This window comes from Cyprinodon tularosa, unplaced genomic scaffold, assembly GCF_016077235.1.
Source record: "Cyprinodon tularosa strain WSP-4 unplaced genomic scaffold, ASM1607723v1 ctg189, whole genome shotgun sequence".
Taxonomy (NCBI): Eukaryota; Metazoa; Chordata; class Actinopteri; order Cyprinodontiformes; family Cyprinodontidae; genus Cyprinodon; species Cyprinodon tularosa.
Window position 1 is genome coordinate 1,826,048 of NW_024038669.1, and position 18,344 is coordinate 1,844,391.

At 38.0% G+C, this 18,344-nt stretch overlaps 1 protein-coding gene across 1 annotated transcript; it reads right to left on the bottom strand.

Moving 5' to 3' along the window:
* Nucleotides 1-1,731: 1,731 nt before the first annotated feature.
* On the bottom strand, nucleotides 1,732-18,021 carry LOC119782111 (protein mono-ADP-ribosyltransferase PARP9-like). The gene is made up of 7 exons (XM_038282905.1): nucleotides 17,117-18,021; nucleotides 8,954-9,175; nucleotides 8,610-8,825; nucleotides 8,414-8,474; nucleotides 5,076-5,548; nucleotides 3,758-3,917; nucleotides 1,732-2,018 (listed from the first exon to the last, which is right to left on the bottom strand). The coding sequence occupies exons 1-7, from the start codon at nucleotides 18,008-18,010 to the stop codon at nucleotides 1,732-1,734; spliced, it is 2,313 nt and encodes a 770-aa protein (XP_038138833.1). The 5' UTR covers nucleotides 18,011-18,021.
* Between the last annotated feature and the right edge of the window lie 323 nt (nucleotides 18,022-18,344).

The window sequence follows — 18,344 nt, forward strand, 5'->3', positions numbered from 1 at the left end:
TCAGATACATTTTTATTTCATGTTGACGCTTTCTGCTAAAATAATAGGCAAAGATTCCCCAGAAATACACATGTAGATGTGCTACAAGACGCCTAAATGAATTAGACTTAGACAGATTTATTTGTCATTTTGTTTACACAAGTGTAAAACAAAAAGAAATTTCGTTTAGAACAGCTCTCTGGACAGTTTCATCTTTTTTTAAAGTGCAGCCTTGAAAAATAAATGAAGATAAATAAATAAATAAAGATTTTAAGATCAATCAAATATAAATGCTGCTAGAATGTCGAGTCAAATAAAACTCCTTTGTATATTTAATTTTTCCAATATTAAGTAATATATTAAGCATTTTTATTAACATAAAAATGATTGTGTTATTTTTTTTATTTTGTGCTTTATAACAAGGTAAAAAAATAAATAAAGTAGATACTGGGATTTATCCAGTAAGATAATTTTTTAAAGAATTTTAGTTCAGAAGAAAAACTTTTACACTAGTTATTCGTTTGAAAGCATTTATGATGTGTTTTAGAATGAAACAGTCCATTTCTCTTATATGTTTTATGAATATAATTTTTAGTTGCAGTTTTAAGAAATATTTCTATATAAAAAATGTATATATGTCTATATATATATATATATATATATATATATATATATATATATATCAATATCAATCAATCAATCAATCCCTTTATTAATCCCTTTATTTAGACACAATTATGGTCCATGAACAGACAAGAACAATAATAAGTAAAAAATATATAATAAAATAATCAATCACTGACTCATGATATGATGATATATATATATATATATATATATATATATATATATATATATGATTATTTTATTATATATTTTTTACTTATTATTGTTCTTATTTTTGTCTGTTCATGGACCATAATTGTGTCTAAATAAAGGGATTAATAAAGGGATTGATTGATATTGATATATATATATATATATATATATATATATATATATATATATATATATATATATATTTTTTTTTTTTTTTTTTTTTTTTTTTTTTTTAGATAGAAATATTTCTTAAAACTGCAAATAAAAATTATGTTCATAAAACTATATATATATATATATATATATATATATATATATATACACTGGAAAAAATTGAATTCTAGATAAGCCATTTTTTCTTAAAATTAGTGCATTTGTTCTTGGATTGAGGAGGTAAAAGAGACATTTTGCCAATGGAACAAGACAATTTACACTTAAAATAAGAAAATTCAATTGCATTGTCTCATTCCGAGTACATATTATCTAATCATCTTCTTTTAAGAGTAAAAACTCTAATTCCATTGGCAAACTATCTCGTTTACCTGCTCAAATTAAGGGTAAATACACTTTATTTAAGAAATGTTTACTTATTTGTAGATCATTTTTCCAGTGTATATATATGTATATATATCTCAACCAATCAATTATTGCGTTATTTCTTTTATTTTATTTTATTGCTTTATAACAAGGTAAAAATAAAGTAGATACTGGGATTTTAAGAAGTTCATAAGAACAACCTTCACACTAGTTATTAGTTTAAAAGCATTTATGATATGTTTTAAAATGAAACAGTTAATTTCTTTGAAATATTTTATGACTATATTTTTTATTTGCAGTTTTAAGAAATATGTCAATAAAAAAAAAATATATATATATATCTGATATATTTTCTTTATAAAAACAAATCAAATGACTTATAATCCTTCCCTACATCTAGGGAGCACTTTGATCCTCTTTACAGATGATAATGTACGTGGGTAAAGCTTGGTAACCACTGAAGATAACAGAGACATCAGGGCGTCCATCCACGCTGTCATAGATAATGTTTGGATCTTTTCCAACTGGGGGAGGAATAAAGAGTCCTGGTTTACCAGGAACTGATTTTCCTGTCAGCACTTCAGCCTCTACAAAGTACAGGTACTCTTCCCATGTCTGCTTCCACAGCTTCAGGGCTTTCTTTACATTTCCTGCAAAATACAAGCCGTCTCCATACTTTGGATCTGTAATCAGAAGACACATCATTATATTATAGTGCACCTACCTGGCCCTAATATGAGATACTTCATAAACTCAACATATGCACAAAAAGTAGCAATACTGCTATTTTAGCTAACAAAATGTATTGCTCAATTAATAAACCTGACTATAAACTTGTTTTAAAGGCAGGAAAATCTTTCCAAAACCAGCATCTCCATATTTATAGCAGCCATTCGCTTCAAGCGCTCCACAATCAGGCCTTTTAAATGAAACTAATGAGAAGCATGGATGGATTTCATAGATAAGTTTTTTTTTTAAATAAATTTCAGGGTTATTTCACTTAAGATTGACCTTCTGAACTCTTAAATATGATGAGAAAATTGTATTTTATGAGATTATTTGCAGGTTTACAGTCCCCATAGTTTAAGTTATTCAATGTAGGACCTGGGTTCAAATCCAGGTTGTGTCATTAAGGGTCTCAATTGTAAAAAATTTTCCAAGGCTGTAAGCTGTACTGTAAGTTTTAATAATTTACAGCTGAATTTTTACCACATAAAAATTCAGTGTAAGGATTTCAATGTGTAAAAAAATTCAGTGTACCAAAAAAAGGCAGATTCCAACCAGACAGTTTTTCTTCCATAAAAGAACCTCATTCACTAAATTCCGTAAAGTAAAACAAAAAACAAAAATCCACTGGACTTGGTTTCCAAGATTTGAAGACGTTTTGCTACCTCTCCAGGAAGCTTTCTCAATTCAAATGTCTGGATCCGCAGTGAGTTTGAGTCTTTATAGAGACAAGGCCTTGTATTGCTTGGAAACGTTTGGAAAAATGTTTGCATGTTTCTAAGCAATACAAGGCCTTGTCTCTATAATATATATATATATATATATATATATATATATATATATATATATATATATATATATATATATATTAGGGATGCACAATATAATCGGCCCCCTATCGGTATCGGCCTTAAAACTGAATATCGGACATCGGCCACCCCACCGATATTTAACCCGATATTTGATCAGCTTCTGAAATTCTAAAGTCTAAAAAAAAAAAAAAAAAAAAAAAAGGGAAGGGAAGGGAAAAAATATTGATACATTAAAATATCCCAATATCTTCATATGCTGATATATTGCCATTTAAAAACACCATATCAATCTCTTTTACTAATGAAATATTGCTATATGTCATCGTTATGCTACGAAATCCCCCGAAAATTCCTGAAATGTTGCCATATTTTTATATCTTGATATATTGACGCGGTATCGATCTATTTTACTAACAAAATCTCACAAGAATTTGCTAAATTTCACGAGAGTTTGTAACAGAACAATGAAATTTCACGAGATTTTGAAAGTAAAATAGATCGATACCGCGTTTTTAAAAATCAATTTGATATCAGCATATAAAAATATATTTGAGTATATTATTTTTCAAAGTGTCAGAAATGGATAACAAAACTGCTATTTTCAATGACTACTTATTTTTGTCCAGCTTTAACATCGGTATCGATATCGGCTACATGAGTTTTAAAATATCGGCATATCGGATATCGGCCAAAATCCCAATATCCTGCATCCCTAATATATATATATATATATATATATATATATATATATATATATATATATATATATATTTTTTTTTTTTTTTTTTTTTTTTAAAGTCCTCTCAGTAAACTGAAATTCTGCCCGGGTTTGTAAAGTTCTGTAAAAAAAAAAAAGCAAACCCCTCATACTTTTGGTGATTTACCTTCAGGCGGCGCACACTCAGCCTGGAACCCAATCCTACTGATCATCTCACAGAACTGCGCTGGGATGCACTGAAACATGGTTCTAGAAGATGAACTGCCAAGCTGCTTTTTCTTCAGGTCGAACATCAACTTTAGAGGATTGTTCTCTACTTTTTCCACCTAAAGAGAAAATAATGCTTTTAGAATATTTCAAAGCTTCAAGCAGATGTGTATATTCCAGGTCCAGAAAGAAAAAACCCTGGCTAGGTTTTCTTTTCATCTTTTTCGTTTAACCAGGTGTTGCACTCCAGAATCAGAAAGGACTCCCTCTTCGCTTTATTTGCCCCATCCTGCACGTTTTTTCTTTTCTTTCTGATTGTTCTCTCTGGAGCAGCCGGGCATGGACAAGCAGACCAAAACATCCCACTCTAGCATTCTTCATCTTTTACTCTTTTTTCACTAATTGTGACAAAGTGGTTTAGTTTGTGTTTACCACTTGTCCCTTATTCTTTCTTCTGAATCTTTGTAATGCTTAAATTTAAACATTAGTTTGCAACTTTGACTTTCACTTACTATCCCGGGTTTGTTTGTGTTAGCATTATGTTGCAGTTTCCATCTACTTTTGTTTAGGTTAAAGCTATTACTTCAGGATTATTGGATGAAATTGTATATTTTGTTTCAAATTATATTCATGGCATTTGTTTTCCTTTTTACTCACCATTGTTTAAGTATTTCCTACTAAATAGACTAAATGATGTCATCCATTACTTTGCTGGGTTCTACCATTTAGAGGGTTTCCTTTGGAGTTATGCCTTGTTTGTTTTTCTTTAAAGTAACTTTTTGAGTTATCTTGTTTCACACTGTTTATTTTGCTGACTATTTCTTTATGTAGATGAGTTTGTAAATTAGATTAAGTTTATTCTTGTTTCTCTGTTTAGACTTTGTTTTTGTTTATTACCTGTTTAATTGAGGCTTGGTCCACTCAGGTGCAGGTGTGTTGCCACTTGATTATATAAGCCCTGAGCTCTTAGAAGCTCGAGGAAAAAAATGTTTTGTCAGAGAGAAAAGGAATAAAAGACAATAGAGAAACTGGAACCGGTGGCTGAAGCTGTGTTTTTTGGTTCACCTTATTGACCCTCGACCAAACTACATCACACTAATCCCGTCGCTAACATGGACGTAGTGCCTAAATCACATGTGCCTAAACAATAACAACTAGATGCAATGTTCTAAACAGCAGAACTGACCAAACAAATAACGGTCAAGCTGGATATGAAAATGACTGGAACTATCTTTGTACAGCCTGACTGACATCTTCAGGTGTTTGAACATATTTACCTTCATTACTCTGAGCCCGTGAATGCTGAAGGCAGCAGATCGAACCAAAAATTCTCTGCTTGACCTTTCAATTGTTTCCCTTTTACAGGATAGCTCTGTTTGAGATAACATCTGCAGGTCACCTTCTTCCTCTGAGATGAACTCCTTCTGGATTTTACAGAGCATGGCCTCCACCTCCAGAGCAGCAAAAACAGTCTCTTCCTTTGACTTTGAGGTTATTTCTATAGATGCATGACCTTGAGTCAAATAGCTTTTCATTAACAACCCTTTTCTGGGTGACTCTAGCATGAGATGGTCTTCCATCCTGAAGTGTGAGATAAAGTTGTTGTGGATCGTAATGGTGTGAGATTGCATTGAGAGGAGACAATTGAGCCACTTCTCAGCCTCGTGTGTTGACTCATCAGACGAACCAAGCAGGATGAGGTGTGGAGTTAAAGCTCTGCTAATGTGGGAATCAGCTTTACGCCCAGATGCTGTTGAGTAAAATGTTAAACGACTTTATTACTCATTATGATACTGGAACCTTAAACTTTGTCGCACTTCTGATATTAGCATTGGTCTGAACTTTATTTGAAAGTGGCCAAAAGACATACAACTTAGAAAAACATCAATTATGTCTCACTGGCCCAATTTCAAGAATAACAAATCTAGAAAGGAAATATACCAACAGAAAATAATAAAATGCAAAGAAGGTCTGTTATTTTAAGGTTAAAATGATAAGTTTGTAATCTTGTTTTTTTTTTTTATTGATTATATTTTAAAATCACCTTTTCAGTGGTGTTCCAATAAACTTTAGGGTGACACTTTTAGCAACTAGTGGCGGTAGACATATAACTCTTAGGTTAAGAAGCTCTGAAAGCAACTGTAAACACTATATATGGGCATAAGCCATACAGCAGTAGCCATTCCAAATTTCCCAACTTTCCTTAATGTGCCCTTGGCTGGTCCTTGGCTTTAACCTGACTCCGCCAGATGGATTTGCTCCGCATATCCATCTGGAAACCTTCCGTTGAAGAAATTTTGGGAAGGGGCGAAAATACTAGTTAGCTGATTGGCCTATGTTGGTGATAGACGGGCCAAATAAACCAATCAGATCAACGAAGCATATGACGTACTAACAGAGCGACGACGAAAACACAACCACAAGCCAGGCTACTCTTGCTGCTGCAGGTAAAGGCTCATTAGCTCAGCAAATAAGCAACATGTCGGCAAAGGATATTATATTTCAGTGAAAAAATACTGTCTAATTCCGATAAAACTTGCTCGATAGCCACGCTAACGCTAGTTTCATCGGCTGAAGCCGCCATGTTCTTTAGACTGAACTGTCGCGCTTCTCGTTGCGTCACACCTCAACCCGCCTCAAAGCCAACGGTGATTGGACGTTCGTTTGGTGAACGGCTCCAAATTTTCTTTAACGGAGAGTCTCCAGACTGATCTGCGAGTGAAACCTTGAAAGCTCGCGAGATCAGGATGGTCTCACGAGGCTTCCTTGGCTGGTCCCCTACAATTCCTTTTTAAACATATAAAATATTATGGTTTTCATGAATTGTGGACATTAAAGAGAAGCATCATCTCCTGGCCAGACTTTGTAATTCAGTGAAAGGAGTCAGAGTAAAAATATATGCACGCCCATGAGAAGGCCAGTGGCTGGAAGTTGGAGGGGATTTTGCTGCCATTCGGCTGGCTTTTGACTAGGATGGGCCATTTTGAATGGCTGCTACTGTATGTGTAGTTGAGTTTGAATTCTATACAGTTTCCATCTGGAAAAGCTCCAGTGTAAAGTGTCTGCAGACCACTTTGGACCAGCAGATTAAAAAGTCATGGATTTTCTTGTAAAGACAACGCTTCATTTACCCCTTCAGAAGTTCAACTTTAGATACAGCGGGTAAATAAACAATTAACAAGCCACCATATAAATATATACGAAAAAATTTATATAATTTAAATATATTTCTAGAGGCACTTTTGACATGACATTTCCGCCAGATGTCGTAGCGATCCATACAATCGACACATACAAAGAAATTAAACCACAGAATTAAGTTTTGTGTAATAAAGTGAAAACGCACAGGGAAAAAGTATTAAACATGCGAAGAAAGGGAGATGCAAAAAGGCATGGAAAGCCAAGATACAAGACGAAATCTCTCAGTGATTAGAAAGCAATCCTGCACTTTGTAAGTGCAAATTAATATCAGCTGGTTCAGTCCCAAATGATGGCCTAAAAAAAGGTTTCTCTGGTATCACACAAGAAAATACGGAAGCCAAGAGAGGTCATACTCGCCTTTTTTTTTATGCAAGCCCTAATTTCTCCGTACAGGACGCGTTTTGAAGCTTTCATTGCCGACAAAGGCTTATGGATACAGTAATTAAAAGTAACTTAATTTCTGGAAATCTATGGTTTGATTTCTTAGTATGTGTGGATTGTATCTAATATTATGAGCATTATTAGAATAATTGTATACGGTATACGTAAATGTATCTGTGTAGTGTTATCATGCATAAAGCTGTGTGCTATGTGCATGTTTGCACAGCCACCTTTTCTGAAGTATACTGTAATTTGTGAACTTGCTTTTGGGGAGGTTGTGGTTGATTTACGAGCAGCACTCAACCTGCTGAACTTTGGTGAACAGCTTCTACAGCTTAAACTTTGACTGAACCCTGAGATTTAGAGGACATGTTTGCTGAGACTGCAAGTCTGAGTTCCTTGTCTTGTTTCCCCCCCGTGTACTCTCAGCTGGGACCACTGATTCCAATAAATAGCGATGGAGAACGCTGGGACTGCAGAGTGAGGTGGAGATTGCAAACTCTTTAGTCCCTTCTTGCTCTCTTCACGAGTAAAACTAAATGAATTGTCTCTGTGCCTTCTTTCTTTCCCTTTATGAATGTATGATGTTTTAGGTGCTTAGACCTGACAGGCATCCAGTGAAAACATCATGTCAATAATACCTCTAGAAATATATCTACTGAGAAAAAGTGTGCCGTTTTTGATACTTGTTTTACCTACTGAATATTAAAGGAGTTTTATTATAACTCATTTTACAACACGTGGCATCAAGGCTCAATAAAGGCTCAATAAAACTGACCTATGTAACTAGAGAGGTCCGATATGTCGCTGAAAGAGTCATGTGACCCACAGCACGATTGTTCAGCAGTCATAGCTCCCCTTAGTGTTAACACCAGAGCTAATTAACCTAAAAGTTTTTGTTCCACAATACAAAATATTTTCATATTTCATATATCAAACTTTTGCTAAACAGTTTAAGTTATGCAGTGTTGTTTTAAAGCAGCACTTTTGGGTTTAATGTGATATTTGTTGAACATAAATCTTTAACTTTTACCTGGAGGAAAGCAGGAAGGTCCTGATCCTTTCTGGAAGTGTTCAATTTTTTTCTCGAAGACCTGAGAACAGAAATCAGATAACATGCTCAACAGCACAAATTCTGCAAGTCGAAATAGAAGAAATAGAACAAGTTTTCTCACAGTAAATGTTATAATACTACTAATTGTATTTCAAAATACAGTCTTTGAGAATACCTGGAATGTTTCATGGTCGGAAGGAAATATTACAAAGTAAACCTCCAACTTCTGTTGACTTTCTTTGGCAAAATCAGAGACGGCATTGAACATTATTGAAGCAGAGTCTTCTTTACTAAATCTAAGGGCTCCAGTGCCAATAGCAGGGAAGCTGATTGAGGTGTAGGGCTGTGCAGCCGCCGTGATTAAGCACTCCAATACTGAATTGTAAAGAATCTGTAATAAACCAAAAAAAAAAAAAAAATGGAGAAATATGTGTTGAATCTGCAACAAGCAATGTAATATTTTTTATTTATAAATTTGCAACATTATTTTATACCCATCGTCCGAAAAGAGAAATGTACCTTCTCTGCTGCTGGATGAAGTCCTTTTTCAGCACAAAAAGTGTGAAACACCTCTTTGCATTGCAGTCTGTAAGACTGTGTACGGATTATAAGGCCCTTCTTCTTGTCAACTTTCAAAATTTCCTTTTGGATTTCAAAACCTGCTTTTTGCAATATAGCGCTGGAAATTCTACCAACACGCAGGTTTCGGTCTACTGATGCAGTGTTAACAATGACATCTGTCTGGAAGAGAAAAAACAAAAAACAAAAAGGTCAATGGTTTAAATTCAGATCAACATACTTTGAGGCGCGGCCATCTTGAACATAAAACTCATCTACTTCAATATTCAAATTCAATAGCCATTACCAAATCAAATTACTATTCTGACCTTATCTGTTCCAATGATGGAAATTCCAAGTCTCTCTTTTCCATAATGCATAGGATCTTTGACCCCCCTGACACCCTGCCTTCTTACATGTATTCTACTCAGACCTGTAATTCTTTGTAAACCTTCTTTAATGAAAAAATCTACTCCATTCACCAGCAATTACATATGACCGCCTTGCCTCCCACTTCCCCTCCGCCCCTCCCCCGTAGCCAGTCATTTTCCTCCTTCCTACTGCCCACTTCTTCTGAAATTTCTGACCTCATTCAAAAATCCAAGTCCTCTACCTGTTCTCTTGACCCCCTCCCCACGGCTCTGGTCAAAACCTGTCTTACCTCCCTCCTCCCCTTCATTACTTCCATTATTCATTCTTCACTCTCTTCTGGTATTGTTCCTTCACTTTTCAAAACTGCATCTGTCTCCCCGATTCTGAAAAAACCTGGTTCTGATCCCACTAACTTTAATAATCTTCGTCCCATTTCTAATCTTCCCTTTATCTCTAAAATACTTGAAAAAACTGTGTCTGCTCAACTCCACACCTTTCTTACCCTCAACAGTCTTTACGAACCTTTCCAGTCTGGTTTTCGCCCCTCTCATAGTACTGAAACTGCCCTAATAAAAATCACAAACGATCTCCTTATAGCTGCTGACTCTGGACTCCTCTCCATCCTCATCCTTCTCGACCTCAGTGCAGCCTTTGATACCATTTCTCATCCCATTCTCCTCAATAGATTATCCTCTCTTGGCATCTCTCACATCCCTCTTGAATGGTTCCGCTCATATCTCTCCGACCGCACTCAGTTTATTCAGCTCAAATCTTTCACTTCGCACCCTTCCCCTGTCACTTCTGGTGTTCCTCAAGGCTCAGTTCTTGGCCCCCTCCTCTTCATCACCTACCTTCTTCCCCTTGGCAGTATTTTCCGGAAATTCAACATTCACTTTCACTGTTATGCGGATGACACCCAGCTTTATTTATCCAGTAAACCCACTTCCTCTCTCCCCCCCTTGTCCCTTACTAACTGCCTACTTGAAATTAAAGACTGGTTCACCTCAAACTTCCTTAAACTAAACAGTGATAAAACAGAACTCCTCCTCGTTGCCACTAAATCCACCCTATCAAAAATCAAAAGTTTCTCACTACCCATTGACAACTCCTTAGTCTCCCCCTCCCCTCAGGTCAAGAGTCTGGGTGTCATCCTCGACTCCTCCCTTTCCTTTCAGTCTCACATAAATAAAATTACCAGGTCTGCATACTTCCACCTTCGCAACATTAACCTTCTCCGTTCCTCCCTCACCACTCATACTGCCTCTGTCCTTATCCACAGCCTCATCACCTCCCGTATTGATTATTGCAATTCTCTTCTTTTCGGCCTCCCTCATAAATCTCTCCATAAACTTCAACTTCTTCAGAACTCAGCAGCTTGTGTCATCACCAGAACCCCCTCCTTCCATCATATTTCCCCTGTTCTTCACCAACTCCATTGGGTCCCAGTTCAATTCAGAATTCAATTCAAAATCCTTCTCTATACTTTCAAAGCCATCCATAACCTTGCTCCTTCATATCTGTCAGACCTCCTTCACATTGCCACCTCCTCCCGCTCCCTTAGATCCTCCTCCTCCTCCTCCATCCACCTCACTGTACCCCCGGCTCGACTTGTCACCATGGGGAGCAGAGCCTTCAGCCGCTCTGCTCCCCAGCTCTGGAACTCACTTCCTTCCGACCTCCGCAGTATTGACTCTCTCCCCTTATTCAAAGCCAGACTCAAAACCCATCTGTTCCAGCTCGCTTATCTGTGAATACACTGCTCTTTTCCCTATCCATAATTGTTTTTTTGTTCTCTGTTTTTTTATGTTCCTGTATCTGTATTTTGTATTTTCATCTCTTTTTATTTATTTTTTGTATTATTTGTAAAGTGACCTTGAGTGTCTAGAAAGGCGCTGTTAAATAAAATGTATTATTATTATTATTATTATTAACAGTCAACCCAAACATGCTTAGAGGCAGTGGGCTCAAGGACTTAGGATTATCCTCTGAGAATTATCTTTTTACTTATACAGCATTTTTACACTGATGAGCTGAATTATTACCATCCATTCCTCCATCCATTTCCTCCGCTTATCCGGGGTCGGGTCGCGGGGGCAGCAGCTTAAGAAGGGAGGCCCAGACTTCCCTCTCCCCAGCCACTTCTTTCAGCTCTTCAGGAGGAACCCCAAGGCGTTCCCAGGCCAGCCGAGAAACATAGTCTCTCCAGCGTGTTCTGGGTTTTGACTCAGCTCTCTCTTCACCACGACGGACCGGTACAGCGCCCGCTTCACAGCAGACGCTGCACCAATCCGCCTGTCGATCTTCCGCTCCCTTCTTCCCTCATTCGTGAACAAGATCCCAAGATACTTAAACTCCTCCACTTGGGGCAGGACAACCCCCTGACCTGGAGAAGGCACTCTACCCTTTTTCCGGCTCAAGACCATGGCCTCGGATTTGGAGGCACTGATCCCCATCCCGGCCGCTTCACACTCGGCTGCCAACCGATCCAGCGAGAGCTGCAGATCACGACCTGATGAAGCCAATAGGACCACATCATCTGCAAAAAGCAGAGACGCAATCCTAAGGCCACCAAAACGGATCCCCTCAACACCTTGGCTGCGCCTAGAAATTCTGTCCATGAAGGTAATGAACAGAATTGGTGACAAAGGGCAGCCCTGGCGGAGTCCAACTCTCACTGGAAACAAGCCCGAATTATTACCAGCAAAAACAAAATAAAAATGTATCATTATTATTTCAGCCACTTAATTTCAGGGTGAGGTAAAGAAAGAGGTTCTGATTTAACCGCCTGTTGTCATGATCCTGATTGTCCATTCCATTCACCTGTGTAACTCTCTTCTCATCACTGCTTATCTGATCCACCTGTTTCCAGCTCCTATATATAACATTTACAAACCTCCACCTCTGAGATGTTTCAATTGCCAAAAATTCGGACACATAGCAGCAGTTTGTAAGGGAAAACAGCGATGTGGAACACTGGAAAAACAATCTAGAAATAAGTAAAAATGTCTTAAATTAAGTGTATTTCCCCTTAATTTGAGTAGGTAAATGAGATAGTTTGCCAATTGAATGAGTATTTTTACTCTGATAAATAAGATAATTAGATAATATGCACTTGAAATTAAACAATGCTATTCTGTTTTCTTATTCTAAGTGTAAATTGCCTTGTTCCATTGGCAAGATGTCTCTTTTACTACCTTAAGCCAAGGGCAAATGCACTTATTTTAAGAAAAAAATGACTCGTCTATATTTAGATTTTTTCCAGTGAAGGTGTGCAGGAGAGCATATGGAAAATTTGGAAAAGAAGCTAAGATAATATGCTGTAACTGCGGTGGAGAACATACTGCTGCATATCGCGGCTGTGAAGCAAGCAAGAGGTCTGAGGAAATTAAAAAATTGAAATTTGAGCTTGGAATAACTTACGCTGAAGCTGCAAAAAGGATCCTATCTCAGTTAGAAAAACCCAAACCTACAGTTTAACACATGGCAAATTCAAAACCTCTGGAGAAATGTCCCAAAATTGAAGAAAATTCACTAATTGTTCTATTCATGGTCGAAGTGATCAATTGTACTGCACAGACGACAAGAAAAAACGAAAAAATCTAAACGATAGTGAAAGCTGCAGAAAAATATCTGGAAGTTAAAGACTTAAACTGGGAAATGGTTGAAAGCATGATGGGAAAACCAATAGGACCATCAGAAACTGGCAGAGTGACAATGACTTAAAGATAAATTAAGATTATGAGGGCAAACGTGATTAGGTATTTATTATGTTGGGTTAAGTTAAACAGTTTTTTGTTTTTTTCGTGGTGAATCGTTTCCTGTTTACTTGGCGGCAATGCACTTCTCACAAGTTTGTTTTCCAGTTAACAGTGCCAGATTATTCAAGCTGTTCGGTGTGAGTAACTCTACTGTTCAGAGTATTGTTCTGATTATCTGATTGTGACCTGTGGATTCCATGTTTTTGCTTTGCCTCTGTCTGCTCTGTTAATCCGATCTGCTCTGGAATGATTCCTGGATTCTACTGGCTTATTGGACCTGGACTGTTCTTCTGACCTCGGCTTGGATTCTGTACCTCATCGGGTCTCTGATCTTCTGGTCTGTTCACACTGCAGGCCTTAATGCTCAATTCCGATTTTTTTGTGAAATCGGATTTTTTTGCGTGTCCGTTCACACTTCCAAGTATATGCGACTTGTATGTGATCTACTGTGTGAACTGAATGCGTCCAACCGAAGTGTCCCGCATGCGCACTCGAGGACGCGATGACGTCACACGTAGCAAGCGTCCTCAGTGTTTGCGGAAGTAAACATGACTCGTAATACCGCAGCGTATATTGCGTTCTTTAAGTTCTTCTCCAACAGGAGCAGGCACATTACGAACGAAATCTTTTTAAGAAGATCAAAAAGAAAGACCCTCCCCCGGTTCCGGTAAGACCCTTCGAGTTTGGTCTGAATCGAGCTTTCTAAATATGAATTAAGTCAGCAACCTCACTTTCTCTCCATTGACTGCTCTCTGTGTTATCTTCCGCCATGGTTGTTAGTTTTTCCCGCCTCCGCTTAGTAGGACGCAGATTAGTAACGTTTAGTAATATTTGTCAAGTATCAATGACGTGTAGGTCGGATGAATGGGACCTGGCCGTACAGACACAGGTCGCATTTGAAAAGATCAGATACGTATCGGATTCAGGACCACATATCCAAGTGGCCTGGGTCGCATTTGAAAAAATCCGATCTGTGTCGTTCAGACTGTCATAAAAAGATCAGATACAGGTCACATATGGGCAAAAAAATCGGAATTGGGTCACTTCAGGCTGCGGTGTGAACGTAGCCTTAGTTCTGCTACGGCTTTGGCTCTGGATATTCCCTTCAGGACACTATTGCTCCTCTGCATTGGCTGGCATCAGCTCCGCTCATCACCCGGAGCTCCTGGGGTGGCGCCAGCAGCAAGCAGAGGAAATCTCAATCTTGGACTCATCTCCTTCCTCTGGGATCAGAGGATCGGGTTTATCCGCTCCAGCTGATGAGCTGTCGCACACTGATTGTTTAATAAAGACTTGTTTGAACTAATCCGGAGCTGTCTGCTTTGAATATTGGGTCCAAGGCTTCAAGCCCCTGACACTTGTTTGGTGCCCCCTCCGGTTAAAAAGGGGTTACTGCATCAAATATTTCCTATTGGCTTGATATGACTAAGGGAGAACTAACGTCAAGCTCGACCATGTTAGTTTGCTCAGGAACTGACAATAAATTAAATGAAAAAAAAAAATGCAACTAAATTAAAATGGTAAATGCATAAAAAATTTATAAAAACTGTCCTGTCTAGTATAATTTGACATTAGTTTTTTCAGTCATTCACATGACCTAAAAGCATTTGGAAACAAAACATACATTTTTGAAGAGTAAACAATATATATCTATATACAGGTGCTGGTCATAAAATTAGAATATCATGAAAAAGTAGATTGATTTCAGTAATTCCATTTAAAAAGTGAAACTTGTATATTATATTCATACATTACATACAAACTCATATATTTCAGATGTTTATTTTGTTTAATTTTGATGATTACAAATGACAACAAATGAAAATCTCAAATTCATCATATCAGAAAATTAGAATATTACTGAAGACCAATAAAAACAAAGGATTTATAGAAATGTTGGCCAACTGAAAAGTATGAACATGAAAAGTATGAGCATGTACAGCACTCAGTATTTAGTTGGGCCTCCTTTGGCCTGTATTACTGCAGCAATGCGGCGTGGCATGGAGTCGATCAGTCTGTGGCACTGCTCAGGTGTTATGATAGCCCAGGTTGCTCTAATAGTGGCTTTTAGCTCTTCTGAATTGTTGGGTCTGGTGTATTGCATCTTCTTCTTCACAATACCCCATAGATTTTCTATGGGGTTAAGGTCAGGAGAGTTTGCTGGCCAATTAAGAACAGGGATACCATGGTCCTTCAACCAGGTACTGGTAGCTTTGGCACTGTGTGCAGGTGCCAAGTCCTGTTGGAAAATGAAATCTGCATCTCCAAAAAGTTGGTCAGCTGCAGGAAGCATGAAGTGCTCTAAAACTTCCTGGTATGTGGCTGCGTTGACCCTGGACCTCAGAAAACACAATGGACCAACACCAGCAGATGACATGGCACCCCAAACCATCACTGACTGTGGAAACTTTACACTGGACTTCAAGCAACGTGGATGAAGTGCCTCTCTTCTTTTCCTCCAGACTCTGGGACCTTGATTTCCAAAGGAAATGCAAAATTTACTTTCATCAGAGAACATGACTTTGGACCACTCACCAGCAGTCCAGTCCTGTTTCTCTTTAGCCCAGGCAAGACGCTTCTGACGCTGTCTGTGGTTCAAGAGTGGCTTGACACAAGGAATGCGACAGCAGAAACTCATGTCTTTCATACGTCTGTGTGTGGTGGTTCTTGAAGCACTCACTCCAGCTGCAGTCCACTCTTTGTGAATCTCCCCCACATTTTTGAATGGGTTTTGTTTCACAATCCTCTCCAGGGTGCGGTTATCTCTCTTGCTTGTACACTTTTTTCGACCACATCTTTTCCTTCCCTTCGCCTCTCTATTAATGTGCTTGGACACTGAGCTCTGTGAACAGCCAGCCTCTTTAGCGATGACCTTTTGTGTCTTGCCCTCCTTGTGCAAGGTGTCGATGGTCGTCTTTTGGACAACTGTCAAGTCAGCAGTCTTCCCCATGATTGTGTAGCCTATAGAACTAGACTGAAAGACCATTTAAAGGCTTTTGCAGGTGGTTTGAGTTAATTAGCTGATTAGAGTGTGGCACCAGGGGCCATCAATTTTGAACCTTTTCACAATATTCTAATTTTCTGATATGATGAATTTGAGATTTTCATTTGTTGTCATTTGTAATCATCAAAATTAAACAAAATAAACATCTGAAATATATGAGTTTGTATGTAATGTATGAATATAATATACAAGTTTCACTTTTTAAATGGAATTACTGAAATCAATCTACTTTTTCATGATATTCTAATTTTATGACCAGCACCTGTATTAATATTGAAAATGGATCAAAATGGGAGAACAATGAGCATGTTTTTTTATTTTTGAAATTATTAAGTTTGTGTCAATAAGTGACAAGATGTCAAATGTCGGTTCTCAACGTGTTCCTGCAGAAGTTTCCTAGCTTTAGCACAGCTGATTCTGATAATTGCAGTTCAGCAAAAACATATTCATTTTCTATCAATAGCAATGAGCTGTGCTGAAGCAGAGAAACCTCTAAAACCTGCAGGACATTGACTTTGGACATGCCTGGATATTTATTGACTGTCCCCATGAGAGCCACTGTGTGTACGAGAAAGAAGCAGACACATAGAATCTCCACCTCCCCCAATATGTTCCTTGGTCCTTTGTGTAATGCTCCCACTGGGAGGATCTTCAATTGTGATAGGGGTAGTAAGGCTCTATTAGATAAAAGGGAGCACTGATAAAAACCTGCCCCTCTGTCCCACACTTTACCAAAGTGGACTTCAAGAAAACAAACTTTTCCACATTCTGCTGGATTTAAAAACTTTTCAAGACAGACCGCTACACAAGATCCTTTATGCCTCCTACAGCTATTAGCACCTAAACACGTCATTGAAAAACTGCATCATTTAATTTCAGTTTTGGATTAATAAAGTATTTTTGAATGGTTGCTGAATTTAGTACACAATTAATTTTGAAATCTATATTTTAATACATATTTTTTAAAGCTTTATTTGAGTTGATCTTTACCTTTTGCTCTTCAATGCTACCCATCTTCAGCGTCAGAACAACATCTCCAATCCTGACTGAAGGATGTGGGATTCTGGGGGCACTTTTGGGAATTCTTGTTGCAGCCTGGCTATAGGATTGATGCTGGAAAAGACTGAATATAAGATGGGATGCTTTCTCCATTGCCTGCACTGTCAGATCATCATGGTTCACAAAGAAGATCTCTTGCGGAACATGTCTACCAGTGGGCAGGTATTGATAGTACTGTTTGACAGTAGACACTATGATGTGGGCACATTCTGGCAGTGGGTAGTTGAACAATCCAGAGCTTATGGCCGGAATGGCAACATTCGCCAGATGTTGTTCTTCAACTTTGTCAAGAATGCTCCAAATAGTTTTCTTCAATACTGGTTCTGCCTGTAACACATCATTCTTTGTAGGTTTGAATGGCAGCTTTGGACCCACAGCATGAATGATATTTTTGCAAGGTAGTAGCCCTGCATCAAAAACAACTGCCTCCCCTGTTTTTAATTTCCCATGTTTATTGACATAATCCTCACATTCCTTTTGTATTTGCAGACCCCGGGCAGTGGACAGAGCTAGAGCAAGGCCTCCATGGTGCTTCAACTCATCATTAGCTTCATTCACAACAGCATCAACAGCAAAGTAGGTGAGATCAGCCTTCCATACAGACACCTTTACACCCGAAGGCATCATGAATTCAAGTCTCTTCTGTGGAGGAATGGTTGGAGGTCGTCTCTGGTAAGGAGTGCTGCTCTCCTTCTCCCGCTGCACACCCCCAATGGTGGCAACACATCCAAATTTAGTTTTAAGGATGTTGCACAGATTGGCTTCACATTGTTTCACTATTGTAAGTGACTCTACATGGAGAGGAATGTCCAACTTACTGGCCATAGTTTTCTAATAAACCTGTAGAAAGATCAGACGATGCTGCATTAGATCACAAGGACACAGTGGAAGGTTTATTCAATGATGATTTTAAAATGAATGTGTGCTTATGAAACATTTTTGCAAGGGGATGCTCCACTCCTGTGTCATGATTCAGACAGGAGACCATCCTGCCTTGTCATTCTGATGGAGCATTCTGTCCTCATGAACTGATCAATTGTTCTGTCAGAACAATACTCTGTTTGTAACCATGTGTCACGTTCTGTTAATAAAATGCTCTGCGGAGGAGGTCCAGTTGGAGACAGTGTGTTTGAGTCTGGAGTTCAACTGTTTCTCCTTT

Bases quoted from the DNA above. Each gene is read 5' to 3' on its own strand.
- LOC119782111 (XM_038282905.1), bottom strand. From the start codon at position 18,010: ATGGCCAGTAAGTTGGACATTCCTCTCCATGTAGAGTCACTTACAATA. The intron at 9,176-17,116 runs GTAAAGATCAAC...TTTCTCTTCCAG, and splicing joins GTAGCATTGAAGAGCAAAAG to ACAGATGTCATTGTTAACAC. The intron at 8,826-8,953 runs GTACATTTCTCT...GGTTTATTACAG, and splicing joins TTCATCCAGCAGCAGAGAAG to ATTCTTTACAATTCAGTATT.